This window comes from Odocoileus virginianus, chromosome 14 (assembly GCF_023699985.2).
Source record: "Odocoileus virginianus isolate 20LAN1187 ecotype Illinois chromosome 14, Ovbor_1.2, whole genome shotgun sequence".
In the NCBI taxonomy this organism is placed as follows: Eukaryota; Metazoa; Chordata; class Mammalia; order Artiodactyla; family Cervidae; genus Odocoileus; species Odocoileus virginianus.
Genome location: NC_069687.1, coordinates 63,646,177 through 63,669,842, shown reverse-complemented (window position 1 = coordinate 63,669,842; position 23,666 = coordinate 63,646,177). Strand labels below are relative to the sequence as shown.

At 50.9% G+C, this 23,666-nt stretch overlaps 1 protein-coding gene and 1 long non-coding RNA gene across 5 annotated transcripts in view; one reads left to right on the top strand and one right to left on the bottom strand.

Annotated features, from left to right (window-relative positions):
• The window catches only part of SH3PXD2B (SH3 and PX domains 2B), a 121,838-nt gene that overhangs the window by 77,797 nt on the left and 20,375 nt on the right, over positions 1-23,666 (bottom strand). For all 3 annotated transcript variants that reach the window (XM_070476834.1, XM_070476832.1, XM_070476833.1), the window contains exon 2: positions 10,319-10,399. In XM_070476834.1, the coding sequence (XP_070332935.1) occupies positions 10,319-10,399 (81 nt within the window). The remainder of the gene's footprint in view (positions 1-10,318; positions 10,400-23,666) is intronic.
• On the top strand, positions 7,215-12,531 carry LOC139038293 (uncharacterized). 2 transcript variants are annotated; one of them, XR_011491290.1, is made up of 2 exons: positions 7,215-7,375; positions 9,456-12,531. It is a non-coding gene; the product is annotated as an uncharacterized lncRNA (long non-coding RNA). The 2 variants fall into 2 exon arrangements; XR_011491289.1 differs by having other exon boundaries at positions 9,030-12,531.

The following is a 23,666-nucleotide window of genomic DNA, read 5'->3' as shown; positions in this document are numbered from 1 at the left end:
GTTTCCCCAAGTGGTACAAATTTGAGGCAGGTATTATTAATTTGAAGCAGTAGTCTCCGGTTTAATATTGCAAAGTCTAACCACAGACATTATCCCTGGAGACCAGACAGCCCTGGGGTTTAATCCCGGTGTTTCTTCATGCCAGCTGTGTGTCCCTGGCCAGAGATCTAGCCCAGTGAGTCTGACTCACCTTTTGCAGAACGATGGATGCAGCCTGCTGGGCAGGGGGGTTGTGTAAATGAGTGCTGTGTGTGGCCTAGACATGGGGGCACAGCAGGTGCCCAACAAGGAAGGCCCCTCCTTGCATTCTGCCCACAATGAACGCGATTCTGAGAATCATTTGGGAGTAATTATCAGTATTTTATAAGACTGTGTTTTTGGGTTAAGCATACATAACATAAAATTGATCATTTCAACCATTTTAAGTATACAATTAAGTGGCATTAAGTACACTGTTGTACAACCATCGTCACCCTCCATCTTCAGAGCCTCTTCATCATCCCACATTGAAGCTCTGTGTCCATTCCTCTCCTCCAGCCCTTGACAACCACCACCCTACTTTTTATCTCTATACACCTGATTATTCTAGGGACTGCATGTAAATATCTGTCCTTTGTGTCTGGCTTATTTCACTGAGAAAAATATCTTCAAGTTTCATCTATATTGTAGTATGCACTGAAATTTCCTTCCTTTTTAGGTCTGAGTAATATTCTACCACGAGGCTGTGTTTTAAGGTTGGCCCAACTTCTCCCACTATCCAGCTCCCCACAGTGGCCAGAGCTGGGCTTTCCAGTAGAATTTTCTATGATGAAAGAAATGTTCTACATCTGTGGTGTCCCTTACAGTAGTCATCGGCCCTGGATTGCTATTAAGCACTTGAAAGGGAGCTCCTGTATTGGAGGTGGAACCTTCACTGGATGGAGGAACTGAACTTTTAATTTTATTCAATTTTAACTAACTTAAATTTAAGTAGCCTCACATGACTAGTGGCTACCATACTGGATAGCACAGGGCTGGACTATAATACTCATTCTCCTCTTTTAGCCATATCTAGTTTTATTTCATTTTCTTTATTATCCCATCAATGGTAACTGCAATCTGTATGACTGCTATTCGCCAGGAGAGGCGATCAAAGCCTGGGAGCTATTTAGGTCTTAGTGTGTTGGGGTTCACAGGCCACAAGCTGCTTCTAGCTAGGGAGCTGTCACACTTGGACCCCACAGGCTTTGAAGCAGAGCCGGGCAGCATCCCAGACCCTCTGTGGGGACCCCAGGCTGCCTGCCCCAGCAGGACCAGAGGCATGCCAGGCAAGTCCACTGCAGACGGTGCCCTTGGAGACTGGACGTCCATGCCCCGCCCCTCAGAGAATGAAAGGAAGCGGTGCCGAGAGTGAGGAGGACTGGAAACCCCGGAGGAAAGTGAGTCAGCCTGGCGGGCGGGAAGGGAGAGGGAGCCACGTCAAGTGACCACATCACAAGGGAATGGGAGAACACTCCATCAGCAGTTTTCAGGACGCAGCTTGTGGTGGAGGGAGAGGAGGCAGGCTATCCAAGGAAAACACCGTGAGGCCGGCGTGGAGGCCCACACGTGGTTTGTGTTAGCGGCAGCCTGGACTTGGAGGGGTGCACTCCCGCACTGTGACAAAGGTCCCGTGTCCCAGCAGAGCCAGCGCAGGCAGTGGGAAAGGGCCCGGGTGACCGTCATGGGCAGCTGCAGGCTGGCGGGGAGCCATGTGGTTCTCGGGGCAGGACACGCTAAGACCAAAAGCAAAACAGCTTCCAGGCTTTGACCACCTCTCCTTGCAAACAGCCGTCTCACAGACTGCAGTTCCCACTGACGGTGCGTTGTTGGTTGCCTCTGGGGATTCTGGCCCCTCGATGAGCTTGCTTTGCCTAAATGTCAGCACATCCTGGTCTCCACTGGAGCCCGCTGTCCGTCCTGTCTGTCCACGGCCCCACTTCTCTCCTTCTTACGGCCCCTTCTCAGGCAGGGCCGCATGTTCTCAGCTGATCCCCATACTGGGCGGCCCTCTGGCCCACCCCCTCTCCCCATCACCTCCTCTCTGGTACATGGTAGGCCCGTGGGATGTAAAGAATGAATGAACAATGGATGAACAAATGAATGAAGAACTGGGTAACTGGTTTGGTCAGCCACTGTCTAGAAATGGAGAAATTATTTTCCAAGTGGTGACAACAGGCCCTGGTTTGGGCCTTAGATGCAATCAACCAATACAACCTTCCCTCTTTCTGTTTTCCAAATAAAGAATTACAGTTGGCCCTCCATATCCTTGGGTCCCCTACTTGCAGATTCAACCAATGGCAGATCAAAAATATTTGAGGGAAAAAACTTTCAGAAAGTTCCAGAAAAGCAAAATTTGATTCTACTACAGTTGGCAACTATTTAAATAGCATTTACATTGCATTAGGTATTATAAGTAACCTAGAGATAATTTAAAGCTATATAGGAGAATGTATGTAGGTTATATGCAAATACTACACTATATAATGGGCTTCCCAGGTGGCACTAGTGGTAAAGAACCCACCAGCTAATGCAGGAGATGCAGGTTTGATCTCTGGCTCAGGAAGTTCCCTGGAGGAGGAAATGACAACTCACTCTAGTATTCTTGTTTGGAAGATCCCACAGACAGGAGCCTGGTGGGCTACCGTCCATGGGGACCACAGAATCAGACATGACTTAGTGACTGAGTAGGCATGCACATTATTTAACACAAGGGACTTGAGCATCTTTGGATTTTGGTATCTGTTGGGGGGTGAAAGGGAGCGGTCCTGGAATCAATTCTCCCACAGATGCTGTGAGAAGAAAGGTAACTCCTATATGGCCTCAGCTCTACACCATCAATATGGCAATGGTTTTCAGATACAAGGGAACAAATATGCTGGTGTGTATAACACCCTAATTTCAGAAGATAATCTCTGGGGAAAGAAAGTGTGTCTGAGGAGCCAGCAAAGACAGTATCTGGGTAAAGATGCTTGGTGGAAACCCAGGCCAAGTGTTGGCTATGAGCTCACCGGGAAGCCTTCCCAGCTGGGCAAGGCCTGCCTGCGGAGCGAGAGCTTCAGCTGTGCACCTCCTGCACCTGCTCCCAGAAAAGACGGGAGAAAACACTCCCTCCCGAGGCTTCCGTGGTGGAGCCTGGGGGCTTCTGGCAGTCCAAGAGCTCATGAAGTGTGTCAGGGGCTGTCAAACCCAAGGGAGATAGGCCTGTCCTATCTCAACAGAAAGTGGAAACAAATGATGTTTGCCATATGACATGGGACAGCCTCTCCCATCTCTGGGTCTCGGTTCCCTTCTCTGGGGAAAAACAGAAGGGTCAGACCAAGATGCGGCAGCCTGCCTTTGGCTCTGTGATGTGGACAGACCCCGCTGAAAGCACCCGTGCCCAGAAGCAGTCCCCTGAGTGTGGAGGGCTCCTGCTTACAGGACACAAGTGGCCGCTGCTTCTCCCGCCAGCTCCTTGCCTGGCGGGGTGACCGGCTGGCTCCATGCGCCATGGGGCTTCTGCAAGATGCCAGGGTAACTAACAGTCCTCTCCCACGCTTCTGCGTCTCTGCACACGGTGTCCTCTGTGTGGAACAACTTCCCTCACCCTGTCGGAGGGGCAACTCCTTACTCACAGTCAAGACTGCTCGGCTGCCACCTCCTCCAGGAAGCAAGCCCTGCCCGAGTTCCTGGCTGGGACAGAGGACGCAGGGACAGACAGTATCTGGAGTCTGACAGCAAATCTTTAACTGTGCCCTCCGTGAGGGAAGCCTTGGTTCCAGGGATGACCATGACCCTCGGCCTGGGGGATGCAGTGAACTCCCAGGAAAACTCAGAGGGCACAGGTCGCAAGGCCTGTAGAGAAGATCCATCACACACTCAGGGTCTGCCTGTGAGGGGCCGGGTCCTGCTCAGAGCAGGCCGCCGCAGGACAGATGCTACCTGAAACTCACAAGGAGGTGTCAAGCGGGCCTTCAAAGAGCAGCTCTCTTCAAAGGGCAGAACTCCATGAGGAGACAGACTCCAAGGCAATCCTGGGCTTCCAGGAGGTGGGGGTGCGGCGGTTAGGAGCACAGGCTTCAGACTCAGCCACGCCCAGGGCTGAATCCCACCCAGGCTCCCTTCCAGACATGTGATTCTGACGCTCTCTGAGCATCCCTTCCCCCATCTGACTTCATGCCTGTGAGTGAGGACTTAATGTATGTGAGTGTGTGCTCAGTCGCTTCAGTTGTGTCTGACTCTTCGCGACCCCATGGACTGCAGCCAAGTAGGCTCCTCTGTCCATGGGATGCTCCAGGCAAGAATACTGGACTGCGTTGCCATGCCCTCCTCCAGGGCATCTTTCCGACTCAGGGATCCAACCTGCATCTCCTGCACTGCAGGCGGATTCTTTACCACTGAGCCACCACGGAAGCCCAAGGACCATATGAAACGGTGCATAAATCAGGCAGCTGGCATGTCTTGGTAAACAGCCACTGATTCTGTTTGCTATGACATTGCTCAACCAAGCACATTTCCTCCAGGCTCTGCCCTCGGCTCTTTGGGCTCTTCTGTCCCCGCCCAACGCCCTGCTCGGAGGCCAGCTCTCTGTTACACTCTGTGAGACTCTCCAAAGTGGCTCAGATGAGGGCAGAAAGGGAGGCTCAGAGAGGCTGAGGGGCCTGCCCAAGGCTACACAGCTGGTCAGACAGAGGCCTGGGACTGGACACCAGGCCTTTCCACTCCAAGCCCAGGGCTCTCCCGCTGACACCCTCATGCGAGTCCCATGGCCAGATGTCAACCAGTAGCAGCGGGCGTGACTGTCCCCAGAAAGTGACAGAGGGGCCCTTCTTGCTGGGAACTGTCTCTTTTCCCACAGAGGAGCCTGACCCAGGCTCCTTCCTTCTACCCTGGTAGCCTCTGTGCAGGCCTTTTTCTCTGGCCGAGTGTCCTGCCCCCGCCAGGGGACACTACTGCTGTGTCGCCTGCAGGCTGTCTTCTCTTCTCTGGCAGCAACTCTCTGACTTCTTCTGGGGGATCTCCTCTGCCAGTCAGCAAGCATGGATGTGGTGCGGTTCCTCCACTTCCTGGGCTGCTCCTGGCCAGTCACCCAGGATGAACCCCTAAGACTTGTGCTGAGACCGCTGGGGTGTTCTGTTTTCCCCTGAAGTCACTGAGCTGAGTTGTTCGATTAAGTTGGGAGCTATGGCCACCACCATACCAGTTAACACCCTGTCTGGACACAGAGCAAGCCATGAACTAGAGGAAGGCAGGTCCTCATTGACACTGTGGCCCCTAGATCCACCTGTACCTGATGCCAAGAACCCTGTCTTCTCAGTTCCATTTAGCTAATCAATGTTCTTTTTGAATAATCCATACAGACTAGGTTTCTGTCATCCATAACTAAAGCAATTCTGACTAAAACAAGGTCTCATGGCCAGGAAGTGGCAGCATTTGGATCAAAGCCCAGGATCTTAACCACTCTATTAAACTGGCATCATCTCCTGTTCTAATCTTCATGCCAGTTCCTAGCAGCAACCCACGCCCATCAATAATCCCAACAGCTCACATTTGCTGAGGGCTTGACAGCCCAGAAATGTGTGCTCTCGCACACATCATCACTTTTCTACAAAAAGGAATTGAGATATACTTCACATACCATAAAACTCACCCTTTTAAAGTGTACAATTCAGTGGTTTTTAGTATATTTACAAGGTTGTGCAACCATGACCACTATCTGATTCCAGAACAATTTCATCACCCCCAAAAGATACCCAGTACCCATTAGCAGGCTCTCCTCCTTTCTCCCTCCCCCTGGTTCCTGGCAACCACTAATCTGCTTTCTATCTTTATGGATTTGCCTCTTCCGGACACACGTCATCACTTTTAACTCCAGAGGAGCCTTGTGAAGCAGTGACTCATGAGGGGCGCACAGCACAGCTGAGTGGCTGAGACTGTGACCCCAGTGTTGCCTGCCCAGCTTCAAATCCAAGCTCTAATGCTCACTGGCTGTGTGACCTTGGGCAGATGCCCGAACCTTTCTGAGCCTGGGTTTCTTCATCTGTACTATCTGATAAGCTTGACATGAGGATTAAACAAGTCATTTCATCTCGAGGCTGAGTGGGCAACATCCCAGGAATGCCAGCTGTTGCTACTATGGCCACCCCACGCTACTGATGAAGAAGTCACCATCGGGCACAGAGGGGTTAAGGGGTGCGCCCATGGCCACACAGCACAGGTGGCTGGGTCCCAAGTCTCCTGACCGAGTCCTCTGCTGTTTCCATTACGCCACACTGGCCGAGCTGCTCCTCCACGAAAGATCGACCGTCCCCTAAACCCTGAGCCAAGCTGCTTCTGAAAAAGCCAAGGCTACTCGCCAGCCAGGAGTGGGGGTGGGGTGAGTCATGAAATCACCCGACTTCAGGGTGCTGTGGTCCCATGCGGGCGGGCCTCCTCCTCCCCCGGTCCTTGGGATCAGCCCACTTTGGCGGGTGGGGTCCTGCCTTGACTTCTTCCAGTTTCCCCCAATCCGGTATGGGGTTGGAGGCAGGGCAGGCCCCTCTGGAATTTCAGGACTCTCCCACTCCAGCTGCCCATCTGGAACTCTTTAAAGCTCCCTTAAGCCCTGCCTCTAGACGACTTTGTTATGGGAGTGGAGTCTCAGGCGGCTTTATGTCACAGTAAACCTCCAATTATTACCTATTATGGCGAGGCGGGGAGGAAACCTCACTTTTAAGTTCTGGGAGAAGTAAGAAAGTTGAGTTAGAACAGGAGAGTAGAAGGAATACGGGCTCTGGGCCAGGGCGCCCTGGGATCCAGCCCCGCCTCAAATGTCCCCAAATGATGTCCCTTTGGGCAGGTCCCATCTGAGCACAGTGACAGCAGATGGCTGCTACTGCTCGCTGAGCCCGGCACTGCTCAGGGAGCTGTCACAAGAGATGCGGGGAAAGTGCTTTCATTCTTAACACGGGGGTGGGGAAACAGGCTCAGAATCAGAGCGGTGACACCAAGTGAGACCGAAAAGGCAAAGCTGAGACACGAACCCAGGTCGGTCAAACCCCAGAAGTCAAGGTCAGAAGCCTTGAGCTCAGCTGGGACGGGCAAACCGATGACCCAGTCAAACTCCCCACACAGTGCCCGGCCCACGGGGTGACTGGGCCGCAGTGAGCATCTCCACCCATGCCTCCCGGGCCTCCTCCTCACCCTCTTCCCATGAACTTCCTCCTCCAGGCAATGCGGTTCCACCCGTTCCACCCTTAGGGCCACAGATGACAGGCTCGGCGGTGGACTCTGACCCCAGACACTGACACTCAGGCGCTCTCTCTCAGACACTGGAATCGGCACCCAAACTCCAGCGCCTGAACATGGGGAAGGGCACTTCACCTAGGGAGTGAAGGTGATGATTTGGGGATGTGGGTCAATGGGCCAGCAGAGGAAGCTTGCCCAGAGGGGTTGGCAGGAAAGGGAGCTTGTTAGGAGAGTTTCTGGTCATGTGATACATGGCCTGGGGGCTTCTGGAGGGTCATTCTATTGCTGGCTCCGGGACCCTGTGAAGCCAACTACATTCCTTGCTCTGGGTTCCATGGGGACACACCTGCCTCCTCGAATCAATCCACCCCATTTCTGTCTGGCTAAGCTAGCTGGGAGGGTGTCTGTTCTGTGCACGCCGTTATCCTCTAGGTGAGCAGTCACCCACGTCACCCATCTCTGTCCCCTCTACTCCTTCGTGGATGCATCAAGCAGGGAAGAGGCCTCTGAAAGCAAAATGCAGGTAGCACTCCCTGCTCCCCCCAGAGCAGACCCTCAGTGCATAAAGAAAACCAGTCTAACAACTTGCAAAATATTTACCCAACACCTATGCTTTAGAGATCTGACATAATGGGTCTGCATAAATCACCCCTGTGTCTGGGAAGAGGGTGTGGCTCTCCATCAGTTTCACACAGGACTGAGGTTCAGCTTGTGGTGCCTGGAGGCATTGGGCATTACAGCTATCACCTTCCCCGCCTTTGTCCCAGGGTCAGCCCTACCCTACTCCCCCTCACCAAGCCTGTGTCTACTCCTTCCTTTATGTATTTACTGGCTGTGCCACATGGTTTGTGGGATCTCAGGATCTTAGTTCTCCAATCAGGGATTGAACTTGCGCCCCCTGCAGTGGAAGCATGGAGTCTTAATCACTGGACTGCCGGCGAAGTCCCCTGCCGAGTCAATTGTGGATAGTATCTTAGCATCTTTAACACAGAGCCTCTTTGGGTATTGACATTTGGTACATGTTTGCTGTGGACCAGAAGAAAAATATTGTTTGTATATGATCCTGTTTGGTTTTATTGCATCACTGAGTTCATTACATTTTAAGTAGTTAGGCAACAGGGGTTAACTGCTGGCCCATGTACAATGACTCTTGGCAGTGTGTAATGTAGACTGTTCGGTGATGCTGGGGAAACCGGTTAAGGGCACATTAACATTGCTCCTCCCCCTTTAAAATATTGGAACACAGGCTCTGAAAATCTTCTGTCTGACATTTTCAGGAACAGACTAGGTCTGTTCAACCAAGGATGCCTGTGGTCAGTATCACCTAACCTTCAGAAAGAACATGGGAGGCACAGAGACAGGCTGGTGCGTGGAGGACCAGGGCCCTTCTGACGGCCCCACAGTGCCTTCCCTACCACGGATCACAGCTGTTCTCTCCGCGTCTCAGTTCCCAGCCCCGTGACTGGGAGGCAGGGCAGGGGCTGGCTAAGTCTACGGGCCATCACACTCCTCAGCCCTATTGACTGTCTTAGAGATGAGCCTACAAAACACTGTGTTTGCTGGCCCTTCTGTGAAGTGACCTTTCACTCTTTCCTGCTGAGTGTGAGCCCAGAGCATTTTGCAACCACATGAGACCTGAGATAAAGCCAATGCCAGGGAACTGGGAATCCAGGACAAGAGAGAGAAGCTGGACAAGAGGACACAGTGGAAAACCCTGGATCAAGCTGTGCCTGAAGCTTGCCAGTTTCCCTCTCCCAGGGCATTCTATTACAATAGTCCCCTAAATCTTCCTGTTTACCTAGGCCAGTTTGAGTTGGGTTTCCGTCATCTGCAACAAAACCAGCCTAATTGGCACAGAGGAAAAGAAGACAGTCATCTCCACGAGGCCTTACACTGGCCTGCCAGGTATGAGAACCCCTCACCACATGGAAAGGAGCACGCGTGAATTCAGGAAGCCACGCAAGTTCCCATCTCCTCCTAAGGCCTGTGTTTTCTAAAGAAGTTTGCTACATGATCTCAGGCACTGTGACTTCTCGAGACACACTTGCTCTGATTTCCTGGCCGTTGGGGATGTCAGGATAACGCTACTGGTCCATGGATTAGAGGTCTTTTGCCCCAGTGGGGCGGGGCTTGCACAGAGCTGTGCAGAGGCTCCGCACGAGACTGGTGGTGCTCAGTGTGGATATTAGTTTGTCCCTTTGTTCACCTGCTCATTCATCCATTCACAGATGCTGACTGGCTACATACAGTGTCCTTGAGTGAAACATGGGAGGGAGAGGATCAAGAAGACGTGGTTCCCGCCCACAAGAGCCATGGATTAGAGCAGGACAGGCAGACCACTTCAACAGAGTCAGGACAAAGCGTGCAGAGCTGTCGGGGCAGAGGAGGCGTAGCTCCCGCTGGCTGGGAAATGAAGCCAGACCAGGCTCTCCAGGGGCTGAGCGTCCTGAAGGGCGGTGAGCCGACAAGGGCCTGGAGGGTGCAGGAGGCGTTTCTGGCTAGGACCAGTGCGAGGAAAGGGCAAGTGCGAAGCCCTCAATACACAGCAGGTGTTTCAGGGGCTAAGCATGGAGCCTGATGGGGAGAGGAGGCCAAGGTGAGGGAAGGTTTGGGTCTGTCTTGAGAGCAGAATGGCCCCTGATTCTGATCACACATAACTCACCAGCAAACATGACTACACAAGTTTAAGACCTGAACGCCAAAGCCAAACACAAACAATTTCCAGACTAGCCTCCATTCTAGAGCAGTTAACAGGAAGCTTTCTTTTATTTGAAAAATACTGAATATCAAAGCAAAAGCAATACAGCCCATCACTTATGCCCCCAAAGTGATGGACACCTTAATTTTTTTTTTTAATATGGAATGCTCCACAAATTTGTGTTATCCCTACACAGGGGCCAGACTCATCTTCTCTACATCTTTATAGTAGATGCGCTGCTGAGGCGAGCACATGGACATCATTTTTAAGTCTAGAAAATAAATACTATGCATCCACTGTGGGTGAGGATCCAGGCTCTGAAGTCAAAGTGGAAAGAAGGTCCATACACACTCTTTCCTACCCTGCAGCTCCCGGGAGACCCCACATCCTTACCTGGAGATCGAAGAACTTGCTGTAGCGCCGGTAAATGGCCTCCGTAGAGCCACTGGACCAGGTGACCCGGATGATGTAGACCTGCAGGGGGGAATGGAGACAGCCGTTAATGCCGAGGCAGCCTCTCCATCGCCAGGAGCCTAGAGCAAAGCACAAGGCTCAGAGGCAGGAAGGCCTGGGTTTGACTCTCAGCTCTGCCCCCAACCAGCTGTATGACTTGGGACACGCTACTCGCCCTCTCTGAGACCCAGCTTCCTCTCCAGTAAAATGGGTATAATACCCTAGCCTCTGAGAGTTGTGCAAAGGATCATAAGAAATCTAGTCTAGGAAAGCATAAGCACCCTGCTTATCTCAGGAGATGCTGCTGTTTTCAGGATTTCTTACTCTCCACTCAATTCAGGGAGCTATCGGGCTGGCTATTTTGTTAGCATCATTCTTAAGACTTGGATTTGTCAGAAGTCACAGCAACCTGTGGCTCTCAGCTCTCTTGTGTTTCTCATAAGCTTAGCCATCAAGTCATTTCCTCCAGCTGGGGCCTGGGCCGAGTCATCACTTCCCTCTATGTGACAGTTTCTCCATCTATAAAGTGGGTTAATACCATCTGTTTCTGCTGCCTACCTGGACAGCGCGAGGCTCCGATAAAGCAGAAGATGGGAAACCACTCTACAAACCACAGGGCCATGTTTCTAACCTCTGTCACTAACTGGAGCACGCACAGAAAATAAAATACATTGACAACAAACTCAGGCAAACCAAGGTGACGACAGAGGTCAGAGGCCTCTGGCTGGGGACTCTGGTGGCCCTGGACACCACCTGGGCACTCAAGGGATGAGGGATTAGCACATCCATTCCTGCTTTGCACAAATGATCTGGGGTTACAGGGTGCTGTGACATGTAAAACATACATGTGTGAAAGCCGTCTAGAAACAGAAATAAACCTGAGGGGCTGGGTGTTGTTAGAGGCAGAGGAGTCCATGGGCAAGGCTTCTGACCCCATGAGTGGAGAGTGAGCTGGGGAGACAGCATGTGCATAAATGAAGATAAATAACATGTGGACAGTGGAAATCACTACAGACGGTGACTGCAGCCATAAAATTAAAAGACACCTGCTCCTTGGAGGAAAAGCTATGACAATCCTGCTGCTGCTGCTCCTAAGTCGTTTCAGCCATGTCTGACTCTGTGCGACCCCATAGACGGCAGCCCACCAGGCTCCCCCATCCCTGGGATTCTCCAGGCAAGAACACTGGAGTGGGTTGCCATTTCCTTCTCCAATGTGTGAAAGTGAAAAATAAAAGTGAAGTCGCTCAGTCGTGTCTGACTCTTAGCGACCCCATGGACTGCAGCCCACCAGGGTCCTCTGTCCATGTGATTTTCCAGGCAAGTGGGGCGCCAGAGTGGGGCGCCATTGCCGTCTCCAATGACAATCCTAGACAGCATATTAAAAAGCAGACACATCACTTTGCTGACAACGGTCCATCTAGTGAAAGCTATGGTGTTTCCAGCAGTGTTGTACCGATGTGGGAGCTGGACCATAAAGGCTGAGTGCCAAAGAACTGACGCTTTTGAACTGTGGTGCTGAAGATTCTTGAGAGTCACTTGGACTGCAAGGAGATCCAACCAGTAAATCCTAAAGGATATCAACCCTGAATATTCATTGGAAGGACTGATGCTAAAGCTCCAATACTTTGGCCACCCGATGTGCAGAGCTGACTCATTGGAAAAGACCCTGATGCTGGGAAAGATTGAAGGCAAGAGGAGAAGGGGGCGACAGAGGATGAGATGGTTGGATGGCATCACTGATTCAATGGACATGATTTTGAGCAAATGCCATGGGATAGTGCATGAGGTTACAAACATTCAGACACAACTGAGTGACCCAACAACTACAGTAGACATCATTATTTTTTGCATTTAAATTTTTGTTAAATTGGAGCATAACTGCTTCACAATGTTGCATTGGCTTCTGCCACACAACAGTGTGAATCCGCTGTGAGTATACATACAGCCCCTCCGTCCTGCGCCTCCTCCCACCCCCAGCTCTATGTCACTGCCGAGTGCTGACTGAGCTCCCCGTGTTAGACAGCAGCCTCCCACGAGTCACGTTTACACACGGGAGAGGATACACGCCAATGCCACTCTCTCAGTTCTTCCCACCCTCTCCTTCTCCTGCCGGGTCATTATTTTACTGTGTTGATAAACCTTTCTTTCAACCAGAGTGCCTGGACTTTTCTCCTGGGAACCTCCTTTTCCACCTCAACATAGTCCTTTAGGCACCACGCCGGATACCACTGTCCATAGTGACTGGTTAAGGAGTGATCATACGTCTCATGCCAGGCCAACCATAGCCATTAAGAATCAGCTCTGGGACTTCTGCTCCGACCTTGAGAAAACAAGTTCTCTTTTCCCTGAGATTGCTCTGCTGTTAGTTCACGACCTGGAGTTGCTGGGGGACTACTCTCATCATCACTGAGGAGGAATGTGCCTGAGAACGATGCTAGCATCAGTAGGTTTCTCCCATCCAAGTACTAACCAGGCCCGAGCCTGCTTAGCTTCCAAGATCAGACGAGATCGGGCTCGTTCGGGGTGGTAGGGCCGTAGACTATCAGTAGATTCTGATGACACAGTCTGACCTTAGGGCCAGCTCTGCATGCAGCTCAGTCTGCTCCTGGTCTCTCCAGTTTCCTGAGCCAGTACATCTTGGGCCACACCCACACTCTGGGATTATTTTTGAAGCCAGTTTGAGTTGGGTTTTTGACACATGTAATTTAGTCCTGACTGGCACAGGAAGCGGGGCAGGAGAGCTCTCTGAAGCTTGAAGTCATTGTGGTGTACCTCGAAGGGCAGGTCGATGCAGAGAGCAGAAGGGAAGGGACAGACGGCGGGCGGTGGGCGGCGGGGGACGGCGGCGGAGCAGAGACCAGCTCAGGAGGGGAAGGGAGAGGCGGTGGGCGGCGGGGGACGGCGGCGGAGCAGAGACCAGCTCAGGGAGTACAAGGGCCAGGCCGGCAGGGGTCTCCAAGGTGGTTTTAAACAAAGTCTCTCCCCAAATGAGTTCTTGCTAGGATACCTTCATTCAAAACAGGAAAAGGAGGACCAGCTTTGGGCAGAGGGAGCCAGAGCCCATTGTAAACACTGGGGGCTGAAGGGAGAAGGTTCTCCCAGTGAGAAGAGATGAAAAATTGATAGACAAATCAGGACAAGGTGGGAGGTGCCCTTGAATGCCCAACTCAGAGGTTCACTGGGAACAACCTCTCTAAATCCAACATCTATTTCATTTCAGTGAGGCAAGGCAGGGAGGAAAGAACTTGGGATCTAGAATCAGTTTCCCAACCCCCAGAGCCTCAGTTTCCTTATCTGTAAAATGGAGTCATCAAGCCCATCTCACATAGACTTATGATTATCAGAGATAAAGCTCTGAGCTCCTTGCCTGGCAGAGAGGAAAGGTTCAAGAAGCCTTAGTATCCTGTACTCTGATTCCCCAGTGCCTACCCAGCCTCTGTTTTAGAAAGAAATGATTTCACGATTTCACAGGGATTCACGCATCTTGGCCCTTTTCTCTCCCTTTTTTCTCCCACTAGTCCTGGGTCACTTATGGAGCCAAAGAACAGGTCAAGGCATCCTTTGGGACACAGAATCACCCTGGAAAAGTGATTATACAACAAAAAGAGTTGTTATCAAAGCCACCCCAATAGTCATCAGTGTTATGAAAAGGAAAACACCAATTCTGCTTCACTAGAATGAAGGAGATAGTCAGACAGTCCGGAACCTACTCTTAGAGAGTGGGAAGACAGGCAATAAACCAGCTGATAAAGAAATATGTGTGTAATTTAAGTTACAGTCAGTGCTAGGAAGGACCCCAAAGCCCGCTGTGACAGTGCAAGACACGAGTGGTGGGGGTGGGTGTTCCTGGAAAGGAAAGTCCCTCTGAAGCAGACTTCGAACTGACACCTGAAAGATGACGAACTGGCCTGGAGAAGAGCTGAGGAATGTGTATTCCACACAGAAAGAAAAGTGCAAACAAAGATGTGCAGGCTGGAAAATGCTTGGCATGTTTGAGGAACCAGAAGACCATTAAGGCAAAACAGAGCTGGCGGGGAAGGGGGTGTTCCCAGGAGGGGCAGCAGTGGCATCACTGCAGGCTTATAAGCCAGGGTGAGGAACTTTATTCTGTTGAAGGTTTGAGAGGCGCAGGGGTTGGGGAAAAAGGATGAGATATAATTTAATGTATGTTTAAAAATAAATATATATGTAGATATATATACACACATGCATACCTCTGGCTGTTGTGCAGAAAATGGTTTTGAAAAGCGGCAGGGAAACTAGTAAATGGGCTTTTCCACATCTGAAAGGGACCATGGAACTCAAGTCAATGCAACGGTCCCACCTTCCAGACGGGTAAATTGGGGCCCAGCATATACCTTACCAAGAGTCCCCATCCTGGGGGATGTATAAGCAAAGTTTAGATGATTATCTGTGAAGGACAATGCCAATATGGATTAAAAAACAAGGAAAGAAAGATAACTGAAGATGTAAAAGCCAACACAAAGCATACACCCATAAATGGAAAAAAACAATTCTGCTTACACAATTCATTCCTGATCTCTTGCTTACAATTTTAAAAGTTCTGTCCCTATGGTACAAGAACTCTGTAGCAGATCTAATTGGTTTACTGGAATCAACCTCTGAACACAATTTGATGGCTTCAATTTTTAGGCACAGATCTAACTTTTTAATAAGAATTGTCCCACTGCAGGGCTTTGGCCTTGCCCAGGGCTTGGGGGCTGGTGAAAGAGCCTGTGTGCTAGGTTCTAACGCCAGCTCTGCTGTGGGTTGAAACTCACAAGGTTTATCAATCTCTCTGGCCACAGCCTCCTCCTCTCTAACATGGGGGCCACAGGAAACCAACTTACGGTTCCCAAGGGGTAAGTGGAGGAGGGATTAAACTGGGAGGTTGGGATTGACATGTACACACTACTATATATAAACTAGACAACTAAAGAGAGCCTGCTGCATAGGACAGGGAGCTCAGTACTCTATAATGACCTGTATGGGAACAGAGTCTAAGAAAGCGTGGACATGTGTGTAAGTATAACTGATTCACTGCCGTGTACCTGAAACTAACACAACAGTGTAAACAAGTATACTATAAAAAATCAATAAAAAATGAACTAAATGGAACGGGGACACTAATTCCTCTGAGGACTCACTATAATAACGAGGCGCACAGGGCTTGTCCAGGGCCAGCACCCACGAGCTGTGTCTGGTATTCCGGCCGGCCTGGTGCCCCCTCCTCTCCATTCGGTAACATCCCTCACTTTCCCTCGAAGAGTCACTCCTCTCTCTTCCCTTGTCTTTGTGACAGTGTCGTGGTCCAAGCCTGGCTGCCAGAGTACCATCAGTCCCTGGTTTCAACAATGGTTCAGGGATGGGCACGTCACCCAAGCCAGGCTGATGAGACTCAATTCTGGACTTCTGACGGCACGATCAGGAAAGAGACTGCTTTCCTCACTGCACTGACTAACTGGGAGACCATCACACTGAGACTTAAGACAGAGAAAGTGCAGAATCAAGCAGAGCTCAGACAGAGAGACGTGCCAAGTCCTATGACATTGTTTGAATTCCTGGACCTAGCATCCTGGACATCACATAGACACAGGCCCAAACTTTCCTTACTTATTTAAGTCTTTTGAGTGAGTTTCTGTTACTTCCAACCAAAGCAATCCTAACACATCTAATCTTGGCTTTTAAATTATATCCCAAACACAGTTAATACTCAGTGGCTTGGCATTAAGAAATTAGACTTTTTCATAGAAGATTACTCACAACAGCCAAAAGGTGGAAACAATCCAAGTGTCCACTGATGCATGAATGGGTAAGCAAACTGTGGTATATCCATACAATGGAATATTACTCAGCCTAAAAAAGGAAATTCTGCCATATGCTACAATATGGATGAAACTTGAAGACATGAGATGCTAAGTGAAATAAGCCGGTCACAAAAAGACACATGCTGTGTCATTCCACTCATAGTAGGTACTTAGAGTAGTTAAATTCATAGAGACAGAAAGGAGAATGGCGGCTGCCAGGGACTGGGGGAAAGAGGCACGGAGAGTTAGTGTTTAATGGGCTATGGAAGTTCAGTTCCGGAAGACGAAAAGAGTTGCGGAGATGGATGATGGTGATGGTGCACAACGATGTGAATGTACTTCATACCCCAAACTGTACCCTTAAAAATGGCTGAAATGCTAATATTTATGTCATACATATTTTATCACAATTTAAATAAATAGATAAGCAGATATCCTTCAGAGATTTACACAGTACCTGTCATACTGCCTGGAAATGACACTATAATTTTATAGTGTAGTCCTCAAAACATGTGCTGCAAACCTGAAGAACTTTTATACCCAGAATATATTTTAAAAAACAGAAAACCAGCTCAACAGTAAGGAAACAGCCAACCTGATCACATGATTAGAAAAGACCTAAACAGACACTTTATTGAAGAGGATATATGGATGGCAAGTAAGTGCATGAGAAGATGTTCAACATCATTAGGCATTAGAGAAAGGCAAATTAAAACCATGATGAGGTATCACCGGATACCCATTAAAATGGCTAGGATAGGAGATGCCGACAAAAACAAGTGCTGACAAAAATGTGGGGCGCGGGAACTCTCTGACATCGCTGGTGGGAAGGCAAGATGGCACAGCTACTCTGGAAAGACCCTTGATGGATGCTGGACCACTGAGTGAGTGGTTATTGGAGAAAGGGAGGGTCGCACAGGCTGAAGATACCACCCCAGGAATTACTCTCCCCAGCAAAGGGGGAAAATATCCCTTTTCAGTGGAGAGACCGGGTGACCACAGCTGTAATAGGTGATCAAACCTAACGCCACCAATAAGAGGGATAATTAGACTCTGAATGGTCCCTGAGGTGACACAAGACCTTCTGTCAAGTATTGATAGCAAAATATTTCACCTGAATCTCAAGCCTCTTGACCCAAGTTTAAATTCATAGGAAATAGAGGCGGTAGAGAAACAAGCTAAATGACACCAAAAGGAAACAATCAGACATCCAGAAGATGGAATGGTTCACAAGTCTACTCACAGGGCAGAGTTCAAATGCTACCTCCTCCAGAAAGCCCTCCCTGACTGCTCCCACACTATCAATATTAGGTTGGGTCTCTGTGGTACATGTCTCCTTGGAACCCACTTCCTCATCACAAAGTCAGTCACATTTTACAGCACTTGCTGAGAGCAGGAACCATGACTGTCTTATACACACATTGAATGCTATATGCCCAGCACTGAGTACAATGGAAAATCTATATTTTGGGGGGGGGGGAAATGAGGAAGAAATAGAGAAGCCAGGAGGTCATGCCCTCTTTGGCTCTGAACTGCTTCAGCATGACCCTTCACCAGGAGCAGCTGGGACTCCCTTCCTCTGGGAATGAGGAAATGGAGACCACACTGGTGTCTGAGGGCCCCGAAGGCTTCCTCTTGCCCCCACAGGAGGCTTTAAACTGGAACTAGCCACCATCGAAATCCCTTCTTACACAACCTCAGCAGCAGAGTCTGCACCATTTACTCAGCCTAGACTCCCCAGGCCTGGGTTTCCCACAGTGGCTCAGTCACCAGGGCCAGAAGGCCTGAGCTTCTACTTCCTCTGAGTCCGCAGGGAGATGACTGGCAGCGAGGGGCAGGCTACGGCGGGGGCGATGAGCCATAACAGGGTGCTCGGGGTCGAGGTGGGCTTGGTCTCCCCCAGATCCTCATGAGCTTGCAGGTCAGGCTAACACTTTCCACGCAGTCCTGATGAGCGATGGGGGTTCGGAAATGCAGGGACTTGTCTGAGGTCACAAGCTACACTGTGCAGCGTAAGGACCCTGCCCTCCCCTTACTTCTAACAGCCTTGCTGCCCCGGGAACCAGGCTCTCGCCCAGCAGCTGGGCCACAGCTGGACTGGGGAGGTGCCTGCTCGCTTTCTATCTTAGAGCTCCTCCTTAGAGCCTGCTGGAGGCTTCTGAGTTCAGGGCTTAAGAGGGCCTGGACTCACCCTCTGCCTCCATCTCAACTAGCTGCATGGTCTTGGGAAAGGGGCCTGACCTCTCTGCAACTCAGCTTCCTCCTCTGTAAAAACAGGGGGATCATAACCTGGTGTGATAAATGGGAAAACGCACAGAGAGTGCTTAGCCTGGGCCCTGGCACAGGGTAAACGTTCCATGAAGAGAAGCCACCATCTTTGTCATCCTCACTAAGAGCTAAACACAGGGACATGAAGCTGAGGGGACCTTGCCCGTGCTCTCTGTCTCGACAGGGGAGCCCCCCAAAGTCCCCTCTCCAGTCCCCATCTCCCCAGGGCCCTGCCTCTTCCACTGTCTTCTCTGGGCCCACGGCCATGCAGAGGGACTGCCCCTTCAGGGCCTGATGCATGAGCCAGGGTGCTGTCCCCTCCCACCCCAACCCTGGCCTCCACCTTGGCGGAGGGGAGCTGCGCTGTCTGCTGGGCCACCAGAAACACGTGAGCCTGCTTGGTGCTGGGGCTTCAGCGGCCCTGACCCTTCCTCTCTCTGGGGCTGAGGACCATCCCAGGGAGGCCCAGGTCAGTCTGACCCTCCAGGAGTCATCATAAAAAGGATGCAAAGCCCACCTGCTCAGAGATGCCAGTAGGTGTCCTGAAGCCTGAGCCACAGGAACCCACCCTGTCCTAGGGCCTCCAGAGTCCACTTTTCTTCAACTTGGACTGCTTCTGGGGGACGGCAGAGCCCCTGGGAGTCGCCAAGAATCCACCCCCGGACCCCCTACATGAGAAGTGCCTCCTGTCCCACCTCATGGCCAGGGGTGGTCAGTGTCTCTCAGGAACCTGAAATCAGACCCGAATACGCTGGCTCTGAGAGGATACTGCTGCAGTCTGAGCCACCTCCAGTTTGCGACAGACATTTGGTCTGCAGGGAGGGTGAAGGAAGGAGACACAGAGGAGCCTTGCCTGGCTCCCGCCCACACTCCAGATCCTGCCTCTGGGGCCCGCCCGCCCGCCCAGGGCTGCCGGGACACAGGGCAGGGCACTGGCGTCCAGTGAACTCCCCTCTTGGCATGAAGAAGGTGCGCGTGCAACTAAAGGGATTCTGTCATTTCGCGGAAGGTTCAGGCATCATCTTAGGTACAAGAACAGATTTCAATCTCAAAAAAATTATGTCTACAATATATAACTGTATGCATGTGCTTGTGTATATTTAATGTGTGTAGTTACATTCTGGAGAAAGAAATAGCAACTCACTCCAGTATTCTTGCCTGGAAAACTCCTTGGACAGGGGGGTCTGGTAGGCTGCAGTCCCTGGGGCCGCAGGGCTGGACACTGAGTGCACACACAGAGTCGCGTTCTAGTCACTGTGAACACTGACTCAGCGAATACAGAACTGCTGCTCCCGGGGAAACGAGGGCTGGGGCCTTGCAAGCCTCTGATCACAGCATTTCCCTCTACTAATCAACAATACACAGCCTGGCTGTATGTTTTTCTTTAATGACACCGTACTTAATGTATATTGTTCATTCACTAACCTTGAACTCACGGCCAGCGGCACTGTAACTAATGCTTGAACGAAGCTTACCTAACACCTATGTTTTCTCCAAAAGGCACATCACAGCCATCCTGAGCTTAGGAACCCTAGACTGCCCTTCAGCACCACGTCTGAGGCCTTTTTAAGCAGTGAAATGGCTGATGAAGAGCGCAAGAATGTAGAGAGAATGTGGCACTAAACAGGTCGTGACAAAGACACTTGTTCAGTTTTAAGAGCCGGAACACGAAAGCAGAAGTCGTTTTGTTCAACCCCAGCTGGGAACACACACATCAGGGTGCACACAACTTTTGCTGCCACGCACATGCCCACGTCTGCAAGTGACTGGGAAAGCATTGCAAGTATTGGTTGGATTAGAAATAAAGTTCAGCAAGTAGGCAAATCCCCAAATATGAAATCTGCAAATAACACAGATTAACTATATTATATATAAATGTGCATGTGTACATAAACCACTGATATACACATATAAATAAGCAGACATATAAATGTACATATATGGTTTGTTCTGGGTTGGTAGGAATATTAGACTTTAAAACTTCTCTTCTTGAGACTTTCCTGTTGGTCCAGTGTCCACCTGCCAATACAGGGAATACAGGTTTGATCCCTTGTCTGGGATTCCATAAGTTGGGGTCCAACTAAGTCTACGAGCCACAGCTACTGTGCCACGCACCCAGAGTCCATGCTCTGCCACAAGACAAGCCCCTGCAGGGAGAAGCCCCCGAACCACGGCGGGAAAGCAGCCCCCGCTTGCTGCAGCAATAAAGGTCCAGCATGGCCAAAAATAAATGAATATTAAAAAATTCTCTCCTTGATGCTTTCTTGTAGTCTTCATATTTTCTATAGTCTGTTTTCTTTTACAGTCAGGAAAAAAAAAAAAGTCACTTTCCTAGGAGAACAGGAGGAAATGTGTCTGACTCAGCACCATGAACTCCAAGGTGGAGCGAGCCCCGCCTTCCCACACTACCGTGGCTAACCCTCGGGTGTGCCAGGCCAGATCACAGAGCACCCACTGGTGCAGACACAGCTGAGGACAGAGGCAGGAGTGTGGGGCGGGGAGGAGCTGCGAGTGGGCAGACGGGGGCCTCAGCCCTGACCTCACTCTAACTTTGGGGATGTCCTTTACCCCTGTGAGCCTCTGCGTTCTCTGAAAACTGGGGATAAGGATGCGCGTCCTTCTTATCTCACGGGCAAAGATTGAATGAGGTATTTTTTTTTCAAAGTTCCTGAAATGGAATCTACCTTGGTCAGAATCTCAGCTCATGGCTGGGATTTGAGACAAAATGTTCCAAAAATGATTCCTACCGCCTCCAGTCACCTCCTTTGGCAGGTCCAACTCAGCCCCATGGGGTTGGGGACTCCCAGTGCCTGGAGCGGAGAAGGCAGTGGCACCCACTCCAGTCCTCCTGCCTGGACAACCCCACGGACGGAGGAGCCTGGTGGGCTGCAGCCCATGGGGTCGCGAAGAGTCGGACACGGCTGCGCGACTTCACTTTCACCTTTCACTTTCATGCACTGGAGAAGGAAAAGGCACCCACTCCAGTCCTCTTGCCTGGACAATCCCACGGACAGAGGAGCCTGGTGGGCTGCAGCCCACGGGGTCGCGAAGAGTCGGACACAACTGCGCGACTTCACTTTTACCTTTCACTTTCATGCACTGGAGAAGGAAATGGCACCCACTCCAGTCCTCTTGCCTGGACAATCCCACGGACAGAGGAGCCTGGTGGGCTGCAGCCCATGGGGTCGAGAAGAGTCAGACACGACTGCGCGACTTCACTTTCACTTTTTGCTTTCATGCACTGTAGAAGGAAATGGCAACCCACTCCAGTGTTCTTGCCTGGAGAATCCCGGGGATGGAGGAGCCTGGTGGGCTGCCGTCTATGCGATCGCATAGAGTCAGACACGACTGACGCGACAGCAGCAGCAGCGGTGCCTGGAGGGACCCCATTAAACACACGGAAATTTACATTCCATTTTTAAGTGACAACAGCCAAGAGGTCACCCACGAATAAAGATTTAAACTGGAACAAAGTTTAGAGGCCTTTAAAAAATGCCTGGAACCAGGCCTGGGCACGGCTAAGCAGTGGCCCAGAAACGGGCAAGCCCCAGGCAGCTCGGTTTAACTGACATGCCCTCTCCCTTCAGACCCACTGGCCCAGAGCTCTGCCCACAGCCGCGGCCCTGGGAGAGGCCCCAGAACTCCATCGATACAGCCTCCCCAGGGCAGGATGATATGAAACAGCTGTCGCCCCACCTCGGGAGTGCTGTGATCTCATATGCTTTCATCATGTGAACTCACAAAACATGAGAAGGTGTTTTTGCCCTGAGAATAAAATCCCTGAGGCACGGGGGAATGTCCTCCAATCACACTTTGTTTTTGCAGACCTCTGTGGTGGGGTTTCTAGGGCTGAAATTCCTCGCTGATGTTAATTAGAAGGGGCGTGGCTTCTGCACTAGTCACAGGACAAAGGGATTACATTTTGATGGAAGGGGTGCAGTGGCCAGAGGTTTACATTTGGGAGAGGGTCTGGGGATGGGTGTGGTCCAAGCTCTTTTCCAGCGACAGTCTTTGCTCAGATGATGGTCTCAAGGCACGCAGGAGCTTGGGCGTACCAGCTGGTCTCAGGTGACTCAGGGCTCGGCACTCGACTGCAGGGAAGCCCACAGTGAGAAAGCCAGTCTCTGCCGTTCCCTTCCAGCCCTGACTGGCTCAGAAAGTTGGCAGTAGTGGTTTCTTAACACCCCTTCCAACACTTGTTGGTCTCATTTCCTGAAGAAGGGACAGAAGACCTCAGGGCAGGCAACACTTGCCAGGAAGAACTCTAACACGCTGATTTTCTTTTTCCTTTCTATTTAGTTTCCTTCTATTTCTAGCGAGGGCTGCTGGTTTTCCACTTACAGTGGACAGCTAAAATTTCCTTTAAAAATAATGTAAGTAAAAAAAAGAAAATGAGTCAGTTTGAAGAACAACACTGAGTTAAGGATTTAGGATATATGGGACAGGGGGTTGTGGCAGGATGGTGGCGGCAGGACAGTCACCAATGAGGGCAGTGCTGTTTTAAGTGGAATTCCTTGCCAGTCTCATCTGTCTGGACCGCTGTTGTTTACAGGCCAATGAGCCCACATTTCTCAAGCTGGAAGCCCTCTCCTGGCTCTACACGATTGATGGGCAGCCTGGAATGACCTAGGAGACCAAAGAAAACATCTAGAGCAAGGGCACCAGTAGGACAGCAGGGTTGGGGCTGTTTTCCTGCAAGGGCTGAGAGAAAGGAGCATCTGTGGTCCATTAGCAATGTCTGCCCTAGGCCCTGGAGGACGTGTACCACACACAGCCCTGATTAGGGCTACAAATGGGGATCCAGAGAAGTGTCGTGACTTGCTAGGGGTTCCACTCCCAGCTATGGACTCTTCCGTGGTCGTATCCAAATTTCCTTGCAAGTTCCTTGGGGCCTCCTGCACAAGGACACCCCAGAGGACTTCACATGTGGAGAGTTCTCAGGTGATCAGCCAGTGGTTAAACTGGCCTGTAAGAAGCCCGAGGCTGCTGGTGAGGTGGGTGAGTCCCCAGACCCTCCACTCTGGTTTCCACTAGGCGTTGCCGCTTTGAGCTCTTCTATATGTGGAAGAGGGTGTAACTGGCAGCCTGCAGGTCCACGCTGCCACAAGGCAACCCTCAGTGGAGCCTTGAGACAGGGCTCAGGCTCCTCCATTGCTCACAGTCCTCCTTGCCTGCTTCACGCCGACAGCACGGGGTTGCAAGACTTTAAAATA